At 59.8% G+C, this 19,795-nt stretch overlaps 1 protein-coding gene across 7 annotated transcripts in view; it reads right to left on the bottom strand.

Annotated features, from left to right (window-relative positions):
• The window catches only part of TNRC18 (trinucleotide repeat containing 18), a 72,439-nt gene that overhangs the window by 3,449 nt on the left and 49,195 nt on the right, over window positions 1-19,795 (bottom strand). For all 7 annotated transcript variants that reach the window (XM_039878679.1, XM_039878714.1, XM_039878698.1 and 4 more), the window contains 10 exons: window positions 15,911-16,159; window positions 11,655-12,085; window positions 7,766-7,915; window positions 7,218-7,359; window positions 6,151-6,268; window positions 5,959-6,034; window positions 5,771-5,879; window positions 3,724-3,840; window positions 2,942-3,106; window positions 1,234-2,558 (listed from right to left, as the gene is read on the bottom strand). In XM_039878679.1, coding sequence (XP_039734613.1) covers window positions 1,234-2,558; window positions 2,942-3,106; window positions 3,724-3,840; window positions 5,771-5,879; window positions 5,959-6,034; window positions 6,151-6,268; window positions 7,218-7,359; window positions 7,766-7,915; window positions 11,655-12,085; window positions 15,911-16,159 — 2,882 coding nt within the window. The remainder of the gene's footprint in view (window positions 1-1,233; window positions 2,559-2,941; window positions 3,107-3,723; window positions 3,841-5,770; window positions 5,880-5,958; window positions 6,035-6,150; window positions 6,269-7,217; window positions 7,360-7,765; window positions 7,916-11,654; window positions 12,086-15,910; window positions 16,160-19,795) is intronic.

Raw genomic sequence — 19,795 nt, 5'->3', positions numbered from 1 at the left:
CCGCCCAGCAAAGGGGCACATCCCTATTCTAATGCCTCCGGGCTGGGGCAATGGCAGAAAGGCTGCTGCAAGACAAAGTCCCTAAGCTGGATCTGATTCTGAACATCCCCCAACTTCTGAGGCCCCGCTGACGCACCCCAGGGAGCTGATGATGCAAACGCACCAGAACTCCCCAAGCTCTGGAGGGGTGCAGTGCCGAGACCTTGCAGCCCATCGGTGTCAGCCCCCAATCCCGCACTCTGCCCATGTCCTGGAAGGATCCGGCTTCAAAGAGGCAAAGCCAGCATGGCGTCTACCCTGAGCCTATGTTGGGCACGACCTCAGAGGACCCTGGACTAGGGAGAGGGACACTGTGGGCAAACCTGGCCATCTGCACCCCGTGGACAAGGATACAGTGGACATGAGCCAGCTCTTCCTATCCAGGGGCAAGGGAGAGACCAGTGACCATGGGGCCAGTCCCCTCCTGCACACACATGGAAGCTTCGTGTGTGTGTGTGTGTGTGCACATGCAGGTGTGCGCATGTGTGTGCATACATGCATATGTGAACACGTAGGAGCATATGTACACCTATAAGTGTATGCACACACACGTAACACATGCACGTGTCACATGTCCACGTGTGCAGATGCTAGGAAGGCACAAGGTGGGCCAGAGGCGGCTCCTTCTGGAGAACCGACCATTCCCTACTATAGGAACAGCCACGTGACCCAGACCTGGCCCACCAGAACACTTCGCTCTTCGGGCTACACCGATTAGCATGGGGCGTGGGGGCGGGGGCATGTGATCCAGCCAGGCCCAGGAGACAGCCCTGGAGGTCTGCAGGCAAATAAAGGGAGACGTGCCTTCTGCGGGGCTGCTAAGTGGCCAGCAGGGAGCCTGAGCCACTCTGCAGTGTAGAGTTAGGGAGCAGCTGAGAATGAGCTAATGCCAAGAAGAGCGGTCGGTCCCGCCACGAGGCCGCGAGACCCTGGGGCACGGGGAGGGAGCACCTGCTAAGGGCTGCGCAGGCCCTTGCACGTTTGCTTGGCTGGGGTCGCAGGGGGCTGGGATCTTGGCCCCAGGAAGCAGCGGGCGGCACTGCTCTGTGACGCTGTACAGTTGGTTGCTGAGACTCAGTGTACCCATCTATAAAACGGGACACCCCGGCCACGGGGTCGCTAGGAGGACAGGGGCGGGGGAAGGGCCAGCACAGAGCAGACAGACATCACCCGCAGACCCCGCTCCCTGGCTACCTGGGTGGGCTTGCCGAACCACTTCCACAGCTGCCGGGCCGGCAGGAAGGCGGCGATCTTGGGCCGGTTCTCCACGGATGGCAGGCGCTGCCGCTTGGCCAGCTCCTTGGTGGTGGGGAGGTGGACGCCCTCTCTCTTCTTGGGCCGGCTCTTGGCCCCCGCCCCGGCCTGCGCCGTGGGCGGCAGAGGCTGTGGGGGCTGCGGAGGCGGGGCCTGGGGCGGGGGCGCCGCCGCCTTCTTGCCGGGGGAGTGGGCTGAGGAGCGCGCCTTGCCCGCCTGCTTCGGCACCTTGCTGGGGAGGACTGGCGGGGCCGAGGGGCCGGCCGTGGCGGCGGGGGCCGCCTCCTCGTCCGAGCTGCAGGAAGAGTCGTCAGTGGTAGAGGACGAGGAGGACGAGGACGAGGACGAGGACGACGATGAGGATGACGATGACGATGAGGACGAGGACGACGATGAGGAGGAGGAGGACGAGGAGGAGGAGGAGGAAGAGGAGGAGGAGGAGGAGGAGGAGGAGGAGCATGCCCTGGAGCTGTTGGCGGTGTGGCTCCTGCCCCCGCCCCCGCCCCCGCCCTCCTCCTCGCCCTCGGTCTCTGAGGAGCTGGAGCTGCTGCTGCTGCTGCTGCTGCTGCTGCTGCCGCTGTCGCTGCCGCTGCCGCTGCCGCTGCTGCCGCTCTCCGACTCCTCGGCCCCGTCCTGCTCGGTCTGGCCCTTGTCCGGGCTCTTGGGGTGGCCCGAGTCCTCGAACGCGAGCCCATCCCCAGACTCCTGGGCCAGCTCACCGTCTCCGGCCTTGGGCCGAGCGGCCTTGGGCTCGCTGCCCCCCGCCGCTGGGGCATAGCCGCCCAGGCTCAGGAGGTTCTGGGGCTCCGGCCAGCCCCCGGCCCCCGGGTCCTCCCGTAGCAGCAGGGCCTCTTTGGCCTTCTTGCTTTTGGGAGATGTGACACCCTCGTGGTCCAGCTTGACGAGCAGCTCGGCCTGCTCCGCGGGCCTTCGCGCGCCCTTGCCGGCCGGCTCCTCGGCTGCCCGGGCTTTCTTGGGCTTGGGACGGGTGGCAGGCATGGTGATGGGCATGGTGACGAGGGGCGCGGGGGCCGGGGCAGGGGCCGGCAGCTCCCCAAAGGGCTCAGGAGCTGGGCAGGAGGCGAAGGCGGACGGCGCTGGGCTGGGCTGTGGGGGCACTGGGCGAGGCTTGGGGGCTTTGGCCCGCTTGTCCACGGGTTCTGGGGAGCTCTTCTTAGAAGCTGGGGTGCTGATCGGCTCCAGGGCCAATGGGGCACTGGCGACCTCGTCCGTTGAGGCCCCCTCCTCCAGGACGGCAGCTCTGTCTAAAGGGGAGGAAGCGGCGTGGGTGGGGGAGGGTCAGGGGTGCGTGAGCCGGAGCGCCATCCCCACCCGCGCGGCCAGCCAGGGCAGGCACCCTCTCTGGGTCTCGGTCTCACACGTGTAGACCCCAGAGTGGTCCCTAGTAGCCTGGGCTCTTAGCCCGAAGCACTTTTAGCTGGATTCTGGAGCAAACACACCTGGTCGAGTCACAGCTCTGCCTCTGACAGATCTGCCCCGAGCCTGGGTTTTCTCAACGTCAAATGACCACGACAGCCACAGACTCCACCGAGGCGGGGAGTGGTCTCTGTGCAGAGACCCGCACGCGCACCAGGCCCCAGCTGTGCCGCCCCCGCCACCAGCCTCGGCTGGGCTCGGGCCCACGTACCGCCCTTGGCTTTGGTGCTGGGTTTCCGCCCTCGCCCTCGAGCCTTGGCGCCAGGCTCCTCGGACCCCGGCGCGCCCCCATCTTTGCTGTCCCCGGTGTCTTTGCTGGTTTTCCGGCTACGACGCTTGGCGCTTGGCACCAGGAGGGCGGGGGACGGCTCGGCACCTGTAGGCAGAGGACACACTGTGGTCAGGCCTGGGCCTCCACAGTGTCGTGCTGTGGGGGCAGGGATGGGACAGAGCCAGTGACACTGCGTAGCTGCCCCTACTCGGCCCTATCTGCAGGGACAAAGCTCGGTGTCTGCACACACGAGCAGCTCGATGTGGGCTCCTCCGACGACAGGGTGGGCGGGGCTGAGCAAAGATGCTGACTTCTGTGCTTCTGCCAGTCCTCTGGGAGTCGGGCAGCCCTGGGTCCGAGCCCTGCTCTGCCTCCACCCGGTCAGAGAACCTAGACACAGCATCCACCCTTCAGAACCTGAGCTCGTATGGGCTGGTCAAAGGGGACGGCATTTCTAGATACGCGAGAACACAACGCTGCCAACAAGTACAGCCAGCCTCCTGCAACCTGAGCCTCAGGTCGCGGAAGCTGGGGTACCCTGTGGTTCCCTCTTCTGAGCCTGTTCTGGGAGCCCCGCCCACAGTTCCTGCCATTTCCATCCCCTGTGGGTGCAAATGGTCCAAATGGCAGACAGAGCCCTGAACTGGGGTCGGAGGGGAGCAGGGCACGAGCCTGTGGGTCGGCCCAGCTAGGGTGTAGGTCCCCCTGAATCTTATACGCACACTGAATCTTGTAGTCGGGAGGCAGGAGGCGGATGTGAGAAAGGGGGATCCTCCCTGTGTCCCCATCGTCGAACTCCACGGTGATGAGATCCCCGTCATCCTCGAGGCCCAGCAAGCCTGTAAGAAGAGGGGCAGGCTCAGGGGAGGCACGAGGGTGGGCACCCGCCCTCCGGGGCGCAGGCCTCAGAGCCACGCAGTCCCGCGGGAGCACGGACTCTCCCATGCCGGCTGGATGTGTCCTGACTTCCCGAGACGTGAGCCTGTGCTCGCTCACTCCCAAGACCCCCTCCAAAGGAACAGAGAAGAACAGCAAGGGCAGGACCGTAAAGGAAGAGGGAGCGGCAAGGGGACGGCAGCAGGTGACGGACGGTGCCACCATCCTGGATGACGACATCTGCGTGGACGAGCAGGAGCGGACTGGTCTCAGCTCTCTGCTGTCAGCGGCCTGGAAGGAGGTGATGCCACTGAGGAGGCCACTTTTCACAAGGCAACCCACAAAGGCTCAGGCCCTAGAGGCGCCAAGCACCTCTGGAAGCAGAATGCAGGGGACTCCGGCACTGGCCAAGCTGAGGGTCTCAAGGCAACAGGCTAGAGGTCTACGCCTGGGGAGAGACTCTGAAGGACACTGGGCACAGCGCGGGAGAGCAGGTGGGCGCCACACCAACCACGGTGACAGGGAAGTCTGCACACTCAATGGTAAGCCCCGGCCCCATCCCTGTGCCAGATGCTAAGCTCAGGCCCCCCAGGACAAAGGTCTCAGGCTGTATGACCGGCTGTTGGGAGAAGAGCCACAGGTGCTGGTTCCTGGGGTCCCCAGAAAATCAGTCCTGCCTGCCACTGACATGAGGCCTACCCCACACACAGAGCTTCCAATCCATCAGTGTAAGACAGACGGAGAACAGGGAAGCGGGGAGCATGAAGAATGCAGAACCCACAGAGGGAGAAGGCGGGGCGCACAGAAGAAAAGGGAGCTTCAGAAATCTAAAAGAAAATCAAGTTATCCCTGGAGCAACCAGAAAACAAGCACGATCCACGAAACAAGAGCTATTTAAAAAATAAAAGAGAAATAAAGAATAAGAAAGAACTCTCAGAAATGTTTTAAATGAAAGCAAAAATTCAACAGACTAGAATGGCCAGGAAGAAGAAGCCTCAATAAATAAAATAAAAATAACAGCAAAAAGACACAAGCATCGAGGCCCAGCAGATGGGTGTGATTCCAGGGAAAAGTGAGTAAATGAGGAAGAAAATCTCAAAGACGCAATTCAAGAAAAGTTTCCAGGAACAGAGGACACCTGCTTCAAAATCAAAGTCCCCTCTCCCACAGACCCAGGAGACCTGAACCAACACGACCCCTCACCGCAGTGAGAGGACTTCCTGCCCAGGCCCCGTTCCCATCTTCCGGGAACGTCTGGATGTCAGGTGGCCAAGGGGTAGTATCTGTCCTTTTTTTCCTTCACTTTTTGTTTGTTTTGATGGAACCAACGCCCACAGCCCCATGTCCTGGCTATGCTGGATTTGCAGAAGGTCGGGGTGCACTCTCTGGGCACCTGCTGTTTTTGTCTGCCCAGCCTTCGATCTCTTATTCTACTGACAGCGTCCCGCTTTCCCGGGGAAGCCGCCTTCCCCTCTCTCTGGTCTCGTGTAAAAGTAGGAAGCCAACCTCGCTGATCAGTTTCAGGGATGAGCACACGACCCAAGCCAATTCAGTAGGACTCCATCCTAGGACTTATAGAGGAAAAGTGAGATGTTCTCTGAGGACAGGCTTTAGGATGGTGGCATACGGTCTCCAAAGAACAGGGTGTGAAGCCAGCACAGCGGGGAGCACTGCGGACAGACCCTGAGAGCCTAAGTCCCGATGACACCACGCGAACAGTACCTGGGTCCAACCACCCGCCCCGTACACGCTGTCAGTTAGACAAGCCGATAAAACTCTTTACGCTTAAGCCAGTTAGAGTGGGGTTTCAGGGATCAAAGGAATCCATGCTGAGATGTCAGAAAGTGGCGGGGAGGGGTGCCGGGAGGGTGCCGGGGGAGGGGAGCGTCCCACCTCGGACCACGGTGCCCGGGTAGAGGCACCGGTACTGCTGACTCCAGTAGGCCGCGATCCTGGTCCCTTGCGGTAAGAAGCGCGTGGAGGCCGGCCTCACATCGATGATCTGGGAAGGTGACGGCCTGAGCACCCGCTGGTGACCGGGACAGCCCAGCCCCCCGCCCTCTGCCTCCCCTCCCCCTCACCGCCTCCTGCAGCAGCTGTTCCAGGCAGTAGATGTGGGGCCGGTTCCCACGCTCGCCCTCCACCACCACTCGGTATCTGCAAGGCCGGGCGAGAGCGGTGTGAGGCGGCAGAGGCCGAGCCTCCGCGCGGGTGGGGACTGGGTGAGGCTTCAGGCCCCGAGTCCCGCGCTGCCCCCACCCAGCCCCACTCACATGTCGGGCGAGTGCACCGTCTGCACGTGCCCGGCGTACAGCAGCTTGTCATCCAGGGGGATGAGCACGCGCAGCCCGTCTTTGAGCTCGTCCTTGTCGATGATGCAGGAGCGAGGGGCTGTAGGCCGGGAAGGGAAGCAGGGGCTGGAGGCGGGGCTGGAGACCCTCCCCCGCCCCCTCAGGCCTGCCTGGCCACCCTCTAGAGCCACCCCTGGGAGAACGGGTGCCTGAGGCAGCCTGTGGGGCACGTGTGCACCAGTGTGCACACATGGGGGTCCACGTCTGGAAAGACCCCAGGCAGGTGTGAACTGGGTGGCAGCCTGCACGTGCTGCCCCTCCCCCACCCCGAGCCCAGGCATGAGGCCTGGGTCATCAGGGCCCACTGCTGTACCCTCAGCCACACCTCCAGGACTTGCCATCTGGGATGCTGTTTGTCCTGGCGGAAACCAAACCTCACAACCAGACTCCCCACCAAAAGGCCTTAAGAGGCCTCGCTGGTCCCCACTCTGCCTCTGGAGCCTCTGTCAACGTGGCCACAAGCACACGCCTGGCTAGCCCACTGGTCCAGGGGATGGAGACCACGGAGCAGAGCAGTCCAGGTCCATGCATCGGCGGCCCCGGCCACCCCATTAGCATGGGAACAAGCCCGGCGAGGTCTGCCCTGTAGACGTGGCCACCCGCCAGCCTGCACCCCTCCCCCCGCATCCACTCACATCGCAGCCACAGCCCCCCTGCCCTCCTGAGGCACTCAACCCACCCCCACCATCCCGCCCCTGACGACGGCCTCCCACCTGGACTCCCTGCCTTCTTGGGCCCCTCCGATTCATTCTCTGGCAGCGGTCAGAGAGCTCACTTCGAAGCCAGTGCGACCGCAGCTTCTCGTGCCAAACTCCTCACCAAGGCCCAAGAGAGTCTGCGTGACCCTGCTCGGACCCCTCCCCGGCCGGAGCCCAAAGGGCCGTGTCAGTGCACTCGGGGACTACGCCCCCTCCCGGTGCCCATCTCAGGCCGTGCGTGCCCCTTGCCCCGCCCTGGGCCGGCACCCACGCAGCACCAAGGGCACTCACCGGGAGTGAGCGGTCGCTCCGCAGCCCCGCCCCGCGGCAGGTGCTCGTCCTCGGAGAAGCTGGAATCCTGGTTGGGCTCGAAGTCCTCCTCGGCGGCCATGCTCTCCATCAGCTTGCTCACTGCGCCCCCTTTGCCTCGGTTCTGGGGACAGAGCGCAGCAGACCAACAGCTTAGCACACAGCGCGTGTCCTGCCCGGCTGGGGACCCTCCCTGGAAACCCGGGCTCAGTGAGGCTGCGGTGCTCTCGGCCACGTGTGCAGTGGGGGTCCCAGCGGGAGGACAGAATGGGCCCCTCACCCTGCCTGTGCTCAGTGGTGTTCATCACCATGACAGGTGCCTCGTGTCCCTTGGAGAAACCGAGGCAGCGTCTCCAGCTACATGCAGTGGGGTGAGGAAGAACAGCCTGGCCAGGGGCCAGCAGCGTGTGGAAAGGGGGACACGCCCGGGCAGGACCCATCTGCCAACTGAACGAAGAATCCCGCCCTGGCCTGGGGGACCCTGCGGGGACCCTGCGGGGACCCAGCCGTCTGGGGGCGGCGAGCCTCACCTCCTTCTTCACCTCCTTCCCTCTGGCCTTGGCCTTGCTCCTCTTGGCAGAGGCCGGGGAGCCGGCGTGAGGGGCCCGGGCCTCAGGGGGCAGGGTGGGCGCGCGGGGTGGAGGCGGCGCCCCCGACGCCCCCTCCTTCCCCTTCTTCTTCTGGGGAGGAAGCAAGAGAGGCAGCATGAGAGGCAGGGAGGCCCAGGCCTTCGGTCCCCCCACACCCCTCCCCACACAAGGGTTTTTAGTTTCAGTCTCGTTTTGTCACCACTGTAGAGTACCTGTTAAAATAAGGCAGAAAGACCACACGAGGCGTTTCTAAAGCACGCCTGTGCACGCGAGCCCCTCCCCGACGACCCTACCGACGACGGAGGTAACTAGAGCCAGGAGTAGCAGCCCACCGTGCCCTTCCGAAACCTTCCGCAAGCACGTCCGCTCACGTGAGCACGAAGGCTGTGCAGACACATTTGTGCACACACAGTGTATTTTCAAACACGGTATTTTCTTTTTAAATACACATGGGAATTTACCAAAAGTCCCACTTTCCAAACCCCCCTCCCCCACTATGTCTGATACACATAATGGAAGCTTTTTTTTTTTTTTTTTAATCTTGAACAGCTGCCCCATGTGTCATGGTGTGTGGGGCCACAATTCATTCAACCACACCCTAAGGATACCTCCGGTTTCTTCCAAATGATGCCACAAGAAAAGACGGTTCCCGTGAGTCCTACAGGCTGCTTCCAGGCGGGGCATGAAGACTGTTTAGCGGCTGCCACATGCATGCCGGTTCGAAGCCCCCCGGCGAGGCGAAGCGGGGTCGCCCCCTCGCCGGTGGGGTGGAAACTGGTCGGCGTGCACGGGGACCGCATACGGCCCCACTATCAGAGCACAGGGCTGGAAACGACCTAGCTGTCCAGCAACTGGCGGCGGAAATGCTGGCGCATCAAGAGAAACAGTTCCAGCTTCCATTACAGCGGCGCAGAGTCCTATTCCGAGGAAGAGGCTCTGTCATGGGAAAACGGAAATGATGACAGTTTGTGTAAAAGGCAGATTCGAGCTGTGGTCAGCAGGATCCAGAGTGGGCGGTGGGCGGTGGCCGCGAAGGAGGGGTCACGTTCTGCTTTTAAAAGAGATATACCTACCACGAAACCCCCAAGCCGAGAGACCAGAGCCAGGTGGAGAGCAAAGGACAGAAAAAGATAACGCCGGGCAAACGTTACCATGACAACAGCGGGAGTCACGGCTTCCGTGTCGGATGAGTGAAATGCAAAGCAAACAGCATTCAGAGGGACAAAATGGAAAATGTTACAGGGATAAAAGGTATTCAGTTTAATCCCCATTCTGGGGGGAAAATATATATGTGTGCATACATGTACGCAATGTATTTTCCTGTGTCTGATGCACATTTTAACCCCATTCACATTTCTGAAATCAGAAGGCATCTTGGCGGTTGAAGAAATGTTTTTAACATGGTTGCGTTGCCTTTCATCGCTAGCGTCTGTTATTAAACAGTTCGTTTTCTGCAGCTGTATGCAGAAGGCAGGAGGATGCCAGCAAAAAAAAAGTGATCTCTAAGCGGATTTTCATTACCTTCTAAATGACTCTTCTAATCAGGTAAAAATGGCAACTGTTTCTTTCCCATTGACCAGAAAGCCCGTTCTGGGAGCCTTATTATTTTTTAAAATAAGAACTTTGAACATGACCAACTCTGTGCACAGAGAGCAGAGATGTTCATTGCTGTGCTGATTACGACGGCAAAATACCATCATCCACCAAATCGCGGCAGCCGGCACGGTCGATGGCAGGAGGTAATGAAAACCATGGGCTGGCCAGATGGTGGGATGCTCTTCAGCACTTACAAATATTGATTTAAAAAAAAGTAAAATAAAAGCTCAGCATATGGAAATGCACGAGCTACACTGCCGAGTCTGGAAAACAGGATGAGAGGTGTATCTCAAAAAATACGAGCAGCGTTCCTGGCGTGATGGGGTATAACGTCTAACTTCTCCCGTTGATGATCAACCTGTTCTGTTCTAGTCTCTTCCTGGATCCTCAGAAGACTGACTGGGTGAGCCTCTGGACCTCTAGTCCCAACAGAGAGGCTGTCGAGGAAAAAGCCCAAAGAGGCCGGGGCTCTGGTGCTGGGCCCCAGTGTTCAAAGCTCAGCCCTGACGACCATCAGCTGCTGCGACCCTGGGCAGGTTTCAGAGCCACCTGTAAAGTGCACTTCCTCAGAGTAACCCGCCTCACACGCTTTCGTGAGGGCTCGACTGTGACATGAGATATCTACCTTTGACCTCTGCCCTGACAGCTGACACTGAGCTCCCAAATTCCTTGGGATTCCCTGGGTCTTGGGAGCATCTTTCTTTCTGAGGAGGAGACCCTTGGTCCCTCGGTCTCTCGGGGAGAAGAGAGGAGCTAGAGACTGCGTTAATAATCGATCGTGTCCATGTGATGAAGCGCCCATAAGAACCCCAGAACGACGGAGTCTGGAGAGCTTCCGGTTGGTGGACACGGGGATGAGCCCGGAGGGTGGTGGCCTGGGGAGGGCATGGCAGCTCCAGCTCCTCCCCGAGATGCTGTCCCATGCGTCTCTTCTTGAGTTGTGTCCTTTATAATAAACCTAAGTGCAGTGATAGCCTGACCCGAGTTCTGTGTCGTTTTAGTGAATTACTGAACCTGAGGTCAGAGAAATTCCCGATTTACAGTCGGCTGGCCAAAGTCCAGCTGGCCTGGACTTGTGACTGGCATCTGAAGCAGGGCGTAGCCTTACAGGACAGAGCCCAGCGCCGGCTTGGGGTGGTCTCAGAGGTGTTGTGGGAGGAGGAAACAAGCTGTCCTTTACCAATAAATTAAGTGGATGTGGTAAAGTGATCAGAACGCGCCTAGGGCCCACCATGGGCCACCCGACATGATTATTGTCATCACTATTATTTATCATTCCAGCACCTTCTCTTCATGGCCCGCAAACGCCTTCAGCGGTGGCTTTACCCATGGGGAAACGAGGGGTGAGCACAAATTAAGGTGCCTGCGGATGACACTCAGATGTAGTCCCTTCCTCACTACCACCCATTACCAGGAAATCAATGCCACGTCTCAGCGCTTTTTATGACTTTCTCCAGACTGTCACTGTCATCGGAGGTTTGATCCTCCATAAGGAACTGGGGTGGAGAGGCCTGAGGCAGAAGATGCGTCCTAGAGCTGGCTGTTAGCTTTAAATGCAGCCACCTAAAGGGGGAGCAACTGGCCGTGAGCTTCCTAGCAACCACTGCAAAAAGGGTAATCAAGCTAATCATTACAGAGTTCTTAAGAAGGGTTCTCAACCTGGGGTGTCCACTGGAGAATTCGGGGAATCTGTGAACTTGGATGGGGAAAAACAAAAAACCCATCTCTGTTTTCACCAACCTCAGAAGAAAAGATCTTCCTCCAGGTGTGAGTGGAGGCCACAAATCACAACAGGACCAGGAGTGCCTGTGACTCTGTCACCAGCAGAAATCACTGTCATGGAGCGCATGACAGTTCCTGAGAAGACCTTGAAACAGCACTCACGCTAATCATTACTTCAAAATGATGGCGCTCGCCAGGCAGCCGCGGGCCCCTTGTCAGAGGCCCCCCTGAGGGACACGCAGACTGCAGCGTTCCCGCGTCCGCGTCCGGCAGCCGCATTCCCCCAGGGTCCTAGCGAGTCCCTTGCGTTTACAGTGCTGTTCTGAGGCCGGGGGCAGAAGAGCCTCCAAGGGAGAGGAACCTGGCTCTTCCCGACACCAGGTCCGAGCACGCCTCCCGTCAGGACCGACCCCCTGACCCTGCGGTGGATACTGGAGCCGCCTTGCCAGGCTGGAGGCGGGGCCTGGTGTCCGGGGTCCCTTCCCGTGGCCCACTGGTGCCGAGCCCCTACCTTCCTGGGGTCCTTCCTGTCCTTGGCACGGCCGGCGTCCTTGCGCGGGCTCAGAGGGCCACCCTTGCCGCAGCGGCTGGGCTTGGTGACGGCGGGCGCGGCGCTGCTGGGAGCCGGGGCCGCGGCCGAGGCGTCGTGCAGGAAGATGCGCTCGCTGCGCCTCCGTGCCCACAGGTCGTCGTCGCTGGCCTCCGGCCCCGCCTCGAAGCCCGCCTCCTTGGGGCCCCGCAGCTTGCGGGCCTTGCGCCCCTTCTCTGCCGCCAGCTTGGCCTTGTCGGGGCTGGCAGGGCCGGGGCCCCGGGGGCCGGGCATGGGAGCAGCCAGGGAGGGGCCTGGCTCCCCCAGTCCTTTCTTGGGCCGCAGCAGCCCGGCAGGCGACCGCTTCCGCACCTTGACCTCACCCTCCGAGTCGGTGTAGTCGAACTCCGTGCCTGGATGTGGAACGAGGGAGGGGGCTGTGCACAGGGGCTCGTGGGGCCCCCGCTTCCCACCCACCCGGCCGCTCTGGCCACCATCCCATCCCTCCTCCAAGGGACCTCGCTGCCCGTGGGAGCCTCGTCCCGGTTTCCAGGGGAAGAACCCGAGGCCCGGAGGAGGGCTCGCTCGGCCTCCTGCCTGTGGGTGGCAGGTCCTGCCAGCCCCTCTCTTGTTCCCAAACCGCTCTGGCTGCCCGGACTCTGCTCCCTGCCCCTCTCCCCAGAAGCGTCGTCTGGAAGGCAGAGATGCCTGTTGGGGCCTGGGAGCTTCCCCCTCACCCGCCTCACGGAGTCCCGGAGACAGGGAGGAGGGCGAGGAAGGCCCCACACCTGTGGGGCAGCGACTGCGCAGGGCGGGCAGGTGGGAAGCCCGGGCAAAATCCCCGAGCCCGGACGGGCCTCTCCGCAGCTTCCTGATGCTGCATCTCGGAGCTGGGGGTCCCCGGCACCCACCGCCTTCTACAGGTCTGGCAGGCCTCGTCTGAGCCACGCCACCCTGGGGCCCGTCCCTTCCTTTCCCTCGGCCACAGTCCGGCCCAAGGCCCTGGCTTGAAGGTATAACCTCTGACTACAAGGCTACTGAGAGCCCACCCGCTCCTGGCTGCTCTCCACCCTTTCTGACCCTGGGCCTGTGCCTCTGCCGGTCCCTCAGCCCAGAGCACCACCTCCTTCCCTGATCCTAGCTGCCGGAGAGCTGCGGCCTCCTTTCTGAGAAGACCAGCTCGTCACCCTGGGAAGTCCCCTGTCTACAGCTCCATCCCCATAGGCACACATCACACCGTAGGGTTCCTGTCCAAGTCTGCCTATCCCATCCTGCCCTGCTCCCCCAAGAAGCAGACCCCTGACCCTGCTCAGCTCAGAGCCTGGCCCAGAGAGCTGGTGGCCAGGGAAAGCACCTAACGGGGGTAAGCCGGCACTTCTCCCTGGGACGATAGCTCTAAGGTGTACTCCTCCTCCAGGCAGACCTCAGGGACGAGGTGTCTGTGACAACCCCTGGGCTGAGCACCCCAGAAGAAGACTTGCCCTGAGCCCCACAGCCGGCCCACTGGGGCCCCTGTGGGAGGCCAGGCCCCAACAGATGCAGCCATGGTAAGGGGTGGGGGCACGCTCCATGGGAATGAGCCCCTTGGCAAAGCTTAAGGATCCCATTAATTAATCTTTTGTTAACAGACTTCCCACTGCACAGGGAGGCAGCTGGGGGCTTTCATGGCTGATTAGAGAGTGTGGGCCATAAAACAGGCTGCGGAGTTTACCGGAGGGAATGAGATCCCACCTGTTGACAGGCCCCTGCAGAAAACTGCCAGAGAACCCAGATGCACAGAAGACACTGCAGGGCACTGTGTCCGGAGGGGCTCTGGAGAGTGGTCAGGGCAGTGATGGGGAACGGACACAGGCTTGGAGGAGGGGAGCCTGGAGCTACCGGGGTAAGGCTGAGTCAGAGGAGAAATACTTATCAGACCAATGGGGCGGCAGAAGCAGTGCCTGGGCCAGAGGAAGGGTCTCTGTGAGGGCACTGGGGACGAGAGGCGGGGGGACAAGCACGAAGCCCAGAGGGAGAAGGATTTGCTGAGGCCTCACTGCCACACAGCACCAAAGAAAGGAGTGGGACCCACATCCTCCCTCCCACCCAGCATCCTGTGCTCCTACCTCCCCCCGCCAAAAAAAATAAGGCAGTAAAGGAGGAACAGAGGAACAAAAATATAGACGAAAAATATAAAAAACAAAAGGGTACAACACAAAGAGACAAAGTCAATCTCTGCGGAGAATATATACCATCCAAATAATAACCAAGAGAGCTGGAGTGGCTATGTTAACATTGGACAAAACAGACTTTAAGACAAAAATTGTTACTGGAGACAAAAAAGGACATTTTGGAATGATAAAACGGTCAATCTATCAGGAAGACATATAACAATTACAAACATATGTGAATATAATCCAGAAACATAAAATATTACGCATCATGACCAAGTGGGATTGACCCCAGGAATGCAAGGTTGGTTCAACGTACCAAAGACCGTCAACGGACTACACTACATTAAAGGGATAAAACGGGATAAAATGCACACGAACACCTCAAAAGACACAGAGAAGGAAAGAAGACACTCCACGTCGGTGGACGGGAAGACTCGATGCTGTCGAGATGGCAGTTCTCCCCATCTCGCTTCGTAGATTCGACGCGATCCCCAACAAAATCCCAGCAAGTTACTCTGTGGCTATCCACATACTACTTCTAAGCGGATGTGGAGAGGAGGCAAAAGACCCAGAACAGCCAAGGCGATACTGAAGGAGAGCAACAAGTCGGAGACTAACACCGCCTGCCTTCAAGACTCACTGTAAAGCTACCATGATCAGGACAGTGCGGCACTGGCCGAAGGACAGACAAGCAGATCGACGGAACGGAACAGAGGACCCGGAAATGGACCCCGTAAACACAGCCAAGTGATCGCTGACGAAGCCAAGGCCGCACAATGCAGCAGAGACAGTTTTCAACAAACGGGGCTGCACCAACTGGGCATTCAAAATAAAACAAGAACTTAGACACAGACCTTACGCCCTTCTCAAAAATTTTAACTCAAAATGGATCACGGGCCTAAATGTAAAACGCCAAACTACAAAAATTCTAGAAAATAACAGAGGAGAAAATCTAAATGACCTTGGGTTTGGCAGAGAAATTTTAGATACGACACCAAAAGCACAGTCCGTGAAAGAAAGAACTGATAAACGGGACATCATTAAAATTAAAAATTTAAGCTCTGCAAAAGACACCGTCGAGAGAATGCAAAGAGAAACTATAGATGAGAGAAAATATTTTCAAAAGACACATCTGATAAAGGACTGATATCCAAAATGGATAAAGAACTCTTTAAACTCAGCGTTGAGAAAACAAATAACCCAATTAAAAAAAAGGGCCAAAAACCTTAACAGACACTTCAGGGAACATGGCAATTAAGCATATGAAAAGATGTTCCACGCTGTGTGTCATCAGGGAAATGCAAATTACAACAACATAATACCACGAACACACCTATCGGAATGGCTAAAACCCAAAACAGTAACACCACGTGCTGGCGGGGACGTGGAGCAACGGGAATGCAAAATGGTACGACTCCGGGAGACAATTCGGCCGTTTCTCACAAAACTAAACACTTACCACGCGATCCAGCAACCACAGTCCTTGGTATTTTCCCAAGGTTGAATACTTATATCCACACAAAATCTGCACGCAGATGTTTATAGCGCCTTTATTCATAATTACCAAAACTGGGACATCACCAAGATGTCCTTGGTGTCGCTCAGCAGGTGAATGGACGAATACATGATGTACATCCAGAGTGTAACAGTACTGACTGCCAACAGGTGAGCCGCCAAGCCGTGGAGAGCGGGAGGGAAAGGCCAGCTAACGGAGCGACACAGGACCCGGCCGCCCACTGCATGCTCTGCGTGACCTCCTCCTTCTGCCTGCACCCCTAACTTCTGCGTGTGCCTGCCCAGCTACCACGTCTCTCACGGGTCAGCCTGGGCGTCGCCAACCTGGAGTGGCCTCCCTTGGACTCCCACAGCCCCCAAGGTGCAGATCTAAGACCTCTCTGCTTCCCAGAGCTGCCCGGCCGCGGGCACCTGAGGGGGGTGGGTCAGGCCACGTGGGTTTGAAGGTCACTCTGCAGAGCCTTAGAGACCCCTCCTCGGGAACAGCAGGCCAGGGCCTCATCACCAGCCCTCTGCTCAGGATGGAGCAGTGAGACCACCGCCCCCAGCAGCACATCGGCCAGTACTTACCCATCAGGCTCTGCCGTTCCTCCTTCTTCCGGGCCTTCTGCTTGGCCTCCAACTGCACCACCGACAGGGACGGCCCCACGGTGGGGCTGGGGAGGGCACTGGCTGCAAAGCGGGCCAGCAGGCCCAGCCCACTCTCCTCCAGGCCTGGCGACAGGGCCCGCTCCCGGGACCCCAGCCTATAGCCGCCGTCGGCCTCGCCCTGCTCCTCCTCCAGCTCGTCGTCGTCCTCGTCCTCCTCGGAGCTCTCATCTGGCGTGCAGAAAACAGGGGGCGAGTCAGAGGCCTGGCCGGGGCGTGCGCGGCCCCACCACCCCCACTCAGCCGGAGCGCCAGCCTAGCTCCTCACTCCTCACCAGCTGGGGGTGGATCCAGAACCAGCCCACGAGTCCCCCCGATGGCCCAGTGTCCCCATCAAAGCGAGCCCAAGCCGTGGGCATCCTGGACAGCCCAGAGGTGGGCAGCGGCTTGGGGAATCAGAGTGGGTTTCTGTCAGGGGAACACCGACATGCACCTGTGCTGTGGGGAAGGGACACACGGACAAGGACTGGAGACAGCTCTCTCCACGGTCGCACGCGCACACACACGCCCCGACGTACAACATGAAGACTGAGGAAGGAGGCGGGGAGAAAGGGGAGGCGAGAGGAGAGGAGGGGGCAGGAGAGGGCCTGGGGGCTCAGGCTGGGGTTCCGGGCACAGGCGCCTGGGGGGCGGTTTTGGCAGCTGGAGGCCTGGAGGCTGGCGGCAGAAGGTGGAGTCTGGTCTCTTCTTGGGGGGTAGGGGACAGCCACGGTTAAAGCCCTGAGTCGTCTCTGGGATCCGAAGCTGGCTCCCATTGACGGCCCTACCCTGGGGCCTCTGGGGCAAGTCCCCGGCCCTCTCAGAGCCCTATTTTCTCACCTGTGGCCTAGCTAAGGCAGTGACGCAAACAGGAACACACATGCAAGAAAGAGCACTGTGCGAGCGGCTCAGAGGATCAGATGCACACAGAACCACCCTGTCCTAAGAAAACTGCTGTCCCCACCACTGAGAAAGCCACACGCTAGCTACGCCTCTGGACCCACGAGGAACAGGGAAGGACGGCCCACTCTGCACCAAGAGACCCAGGCCCTGGGGCTCAAGAGCTCACGTGGCAGAGCGGGCCTCCATCCTGGGGCTGGCTGTCTGTCCTGTGGTCCGGGGTCTAGTGGAAAGACGACGCTAAGGAAGCCCCGCCTGTCTCTCCAGCCGATAACTAAGACGTGCCTCGCTCCAGGACCTGACCCTGCCACTCCGGCCACCATGACGAAGGTGGGGCGGGCCGCGGGGCAGGCGGGCGGAGCAGGGAGGACGATGCTCCCACACGTCCACCAGGAGAGTCAGTCTAGAGGTCCAGGCTCGCTCTGACCTTCCCCGGGAGGCGGCCAGCTACACCCACTAGGACGGGTGGGCAGGTGAGAGCACGTCAGGGGCTGAGTCTGTCTGTGAGACCCACGGCCAAGGAGCCCCGAAGGGACACCTGCCCAAAGGTGCCTGTCTGCCCAGAGCGCTGAGAGCATGAAGATCAGGTATGGCTGGAGGGGAATAAGGTGTCTGGGGTGGGGACGGTCTGAGTTTGGGGTTGAGAGGGGTGAGACAAATGGCCAACTCCACGTTCTCCCGACAACGCTCCAAGCCGCCTGCAACCACCGGCCGAAAGTGGCGGCCCCGGGTGCTGACGAGGGCAGAGGCTTTCTGCGCACCCACTTATTGGAGGGAGCCCGGTGTTTTTTGAGTGACCCCTCGGCAAGGGAAGCAGGGGTGTGAGCTTAAGGAGTCTCTAAAGGGAGTTGAGAGAGGAAGGAGACGGAGAGAGGGGGTGCAGAGGGGAGAGAAGTGGAGGCCCAGCGCCCGGAGGATGGATGAAGCGGGATGGAGGCCAGCAGGGCAGGCAGGCGGCAGGCAGTGCACACTTGCGGTCCATTCACATTGCGGACGTCACACGGTCTGTCTCCGCCCCAGTGGGCCACAGCAGCAAAGCAGGCTAAGTGTAGGCAGACTTTCGGCAGCGCCTGGGTCCCCTACATCAGGCCCCCTGGGGCCGGCCAATTTGAGCAGGGTGGCGGGCGGGGGCTGGCTGGGGTGGGGGCACGGGGTTGGACGTGCGGCCAGCTTTCCCTTCTAGAGATAGCCTTCCCGGGGCCACTCAGGTGTGGAGACTTCCAGAACTCCCCGACCCAGGACGGTTCGGTCCATGGGGGAGGGCTGGCTCTGGGTTCCGGATGTCGGAATGTCTGCATCAGACCCCAGAAAGCCAGCCGCAGCCTCGTGCCAGCACCCTGAGGTGGAAGAGTGAAGACAAAAGCCATCACAAGGGTGTGCCTGCCACGAAACGGAGCCACGGGTTGTCTTGGTCTCCCAGGACCCTCCCGCCTCTCGCTCCAGGCCTGACAAGCCCGCCCTGGCTGCCTCCCAGGCCGGGGTCCGCACGGCAGGGGGGCAGGGGGGTCTGACAACCAAGAAAGCCTTTCTGGAGTTGTCCACACCTGAGGCAACAGAGCTTGCCAAGGGCAGGGAGAGAAAAAGTCCCAACAAAGAAACCTGAGGAAATGCAGAGGAACTTTTTTATTATTAAAAAAAATAAATAACTCTTGGCTCTGAATGTGGGTTTGGTTGGTGTTACTTGGTTTGGTTTTCCAAAACTTGATCAATAAATATAAATGCCAAAGCGACCCGCTGCTGCCACAGCCGATGGGGGCAGCCCCGGGGAGGGGAGGTGCAGGGGGGACACAGAGAAAAGGGGGTGCCTACCTACGGACCAACGAGCCAGGCTCCACCCCAGCTCAGTGACCCGCCGCGCCGTCTGCCCTACTCCCAGCCTTCGCTTTGCGTCCAAGTGCAGCGTGAGAGCAAATGCAAGAGACCAAAACAGACATTCAAAGCATCATGGGTAGGGGTCAAGGGTGAAGGTATGGTCAAGCTGCTGGGAGGAGAAAGCAGACACACTAGAAAAGCCAAGCTGATTAGGTGTTTTAGTATCAGATGTCAGTAAGGCCCTATTACCCAAATATCCCTTTCGAGACCTGACCAACGCTGTGTATAGTGGGGGACCCTCCTGTCAGCCCCACCCTCTCCCTATCTGGGCCCTGTCCACTGCTGCATCCGGCCTCGGTCTGAGGGTTCCCGGCTCCCTCTGCCTACTCTAGGGCAGATGGCCCCTTGCTAGATTTGGGGGACTGCCTGCTTCTCTATGCAGTCTGAGCTGAGGCAGGAGAGCCCCAAAATTTGGAAGCGGAAACCCTGGCTTTAAGAGGAAGTGGGGAAAAGCGGAAGGGAGAGGAGGCATGGAGGTCCAGCCCCGGGGAGGGGAAGGACAGCAAACCAGCCAGACTGGTCTTGGAAGGCCCAGGATGCGGGAGGCCTCGAGAAGCCAGGCTGGCTGGCAAGCTGCCCTGGAGACAGTGAGCCCCACGGGCACCTGGCTCTCTGCCGTGCCATCTCCTAGTCGCCCAGAATGGATCTTGGCCCTCAGGAGGGGAGGTGTGGGAGGGAGCAGGCAGGCTAGAAACGTGAGAGCAAGGCTGGAATCGGGGCATCGCTCCGGTCCAGGCGACCCCGCCATGCCTGGGCCTCACTCAGGGTGCACCAGGGCCTGGTTCTGGGGCTCCTGAAGGGGATCTATCCTGAAGCAGGTCCTCAACCAGGACAAGGAACGTTTTAGGATCTGCTGGCTGCCCTACGTGGAGCTGGCCGGGGTCACTAAATCTGACCCTCTTTTTATAAGTGAGGCGAATGAGGCCTCGGGCCGAGTGGACTCGCAGGCCAGTGCTCTCTCCAAAGCACTGGGCTTCTTCTGCCATGCGACTCGGCAACGAAGCCCCACACTCGCAAACTTCGCAACCGAATCGGGGAGGACGAATGGGCTTAACC

The sequence above is a fragment of the Pteropus medius genome, unplaced genomic scaffold (genome assembly GCF_902729225.1).
Source record: "Pteropus medius unplaced genomic scaffold, Ma_sr-lr_union100, whole genome shotgun sequence".
Classification (NCBI taxonomy): domain Eukaryota; kingdom Metazoa; phylum Chordata; class Mammalia; order Chiroptera; family Pteropodidae; genus Pteropus; species Pteropus medius.
This window is presented reverse-complemented; position numbering and strand designations above follow the sequence as displayed.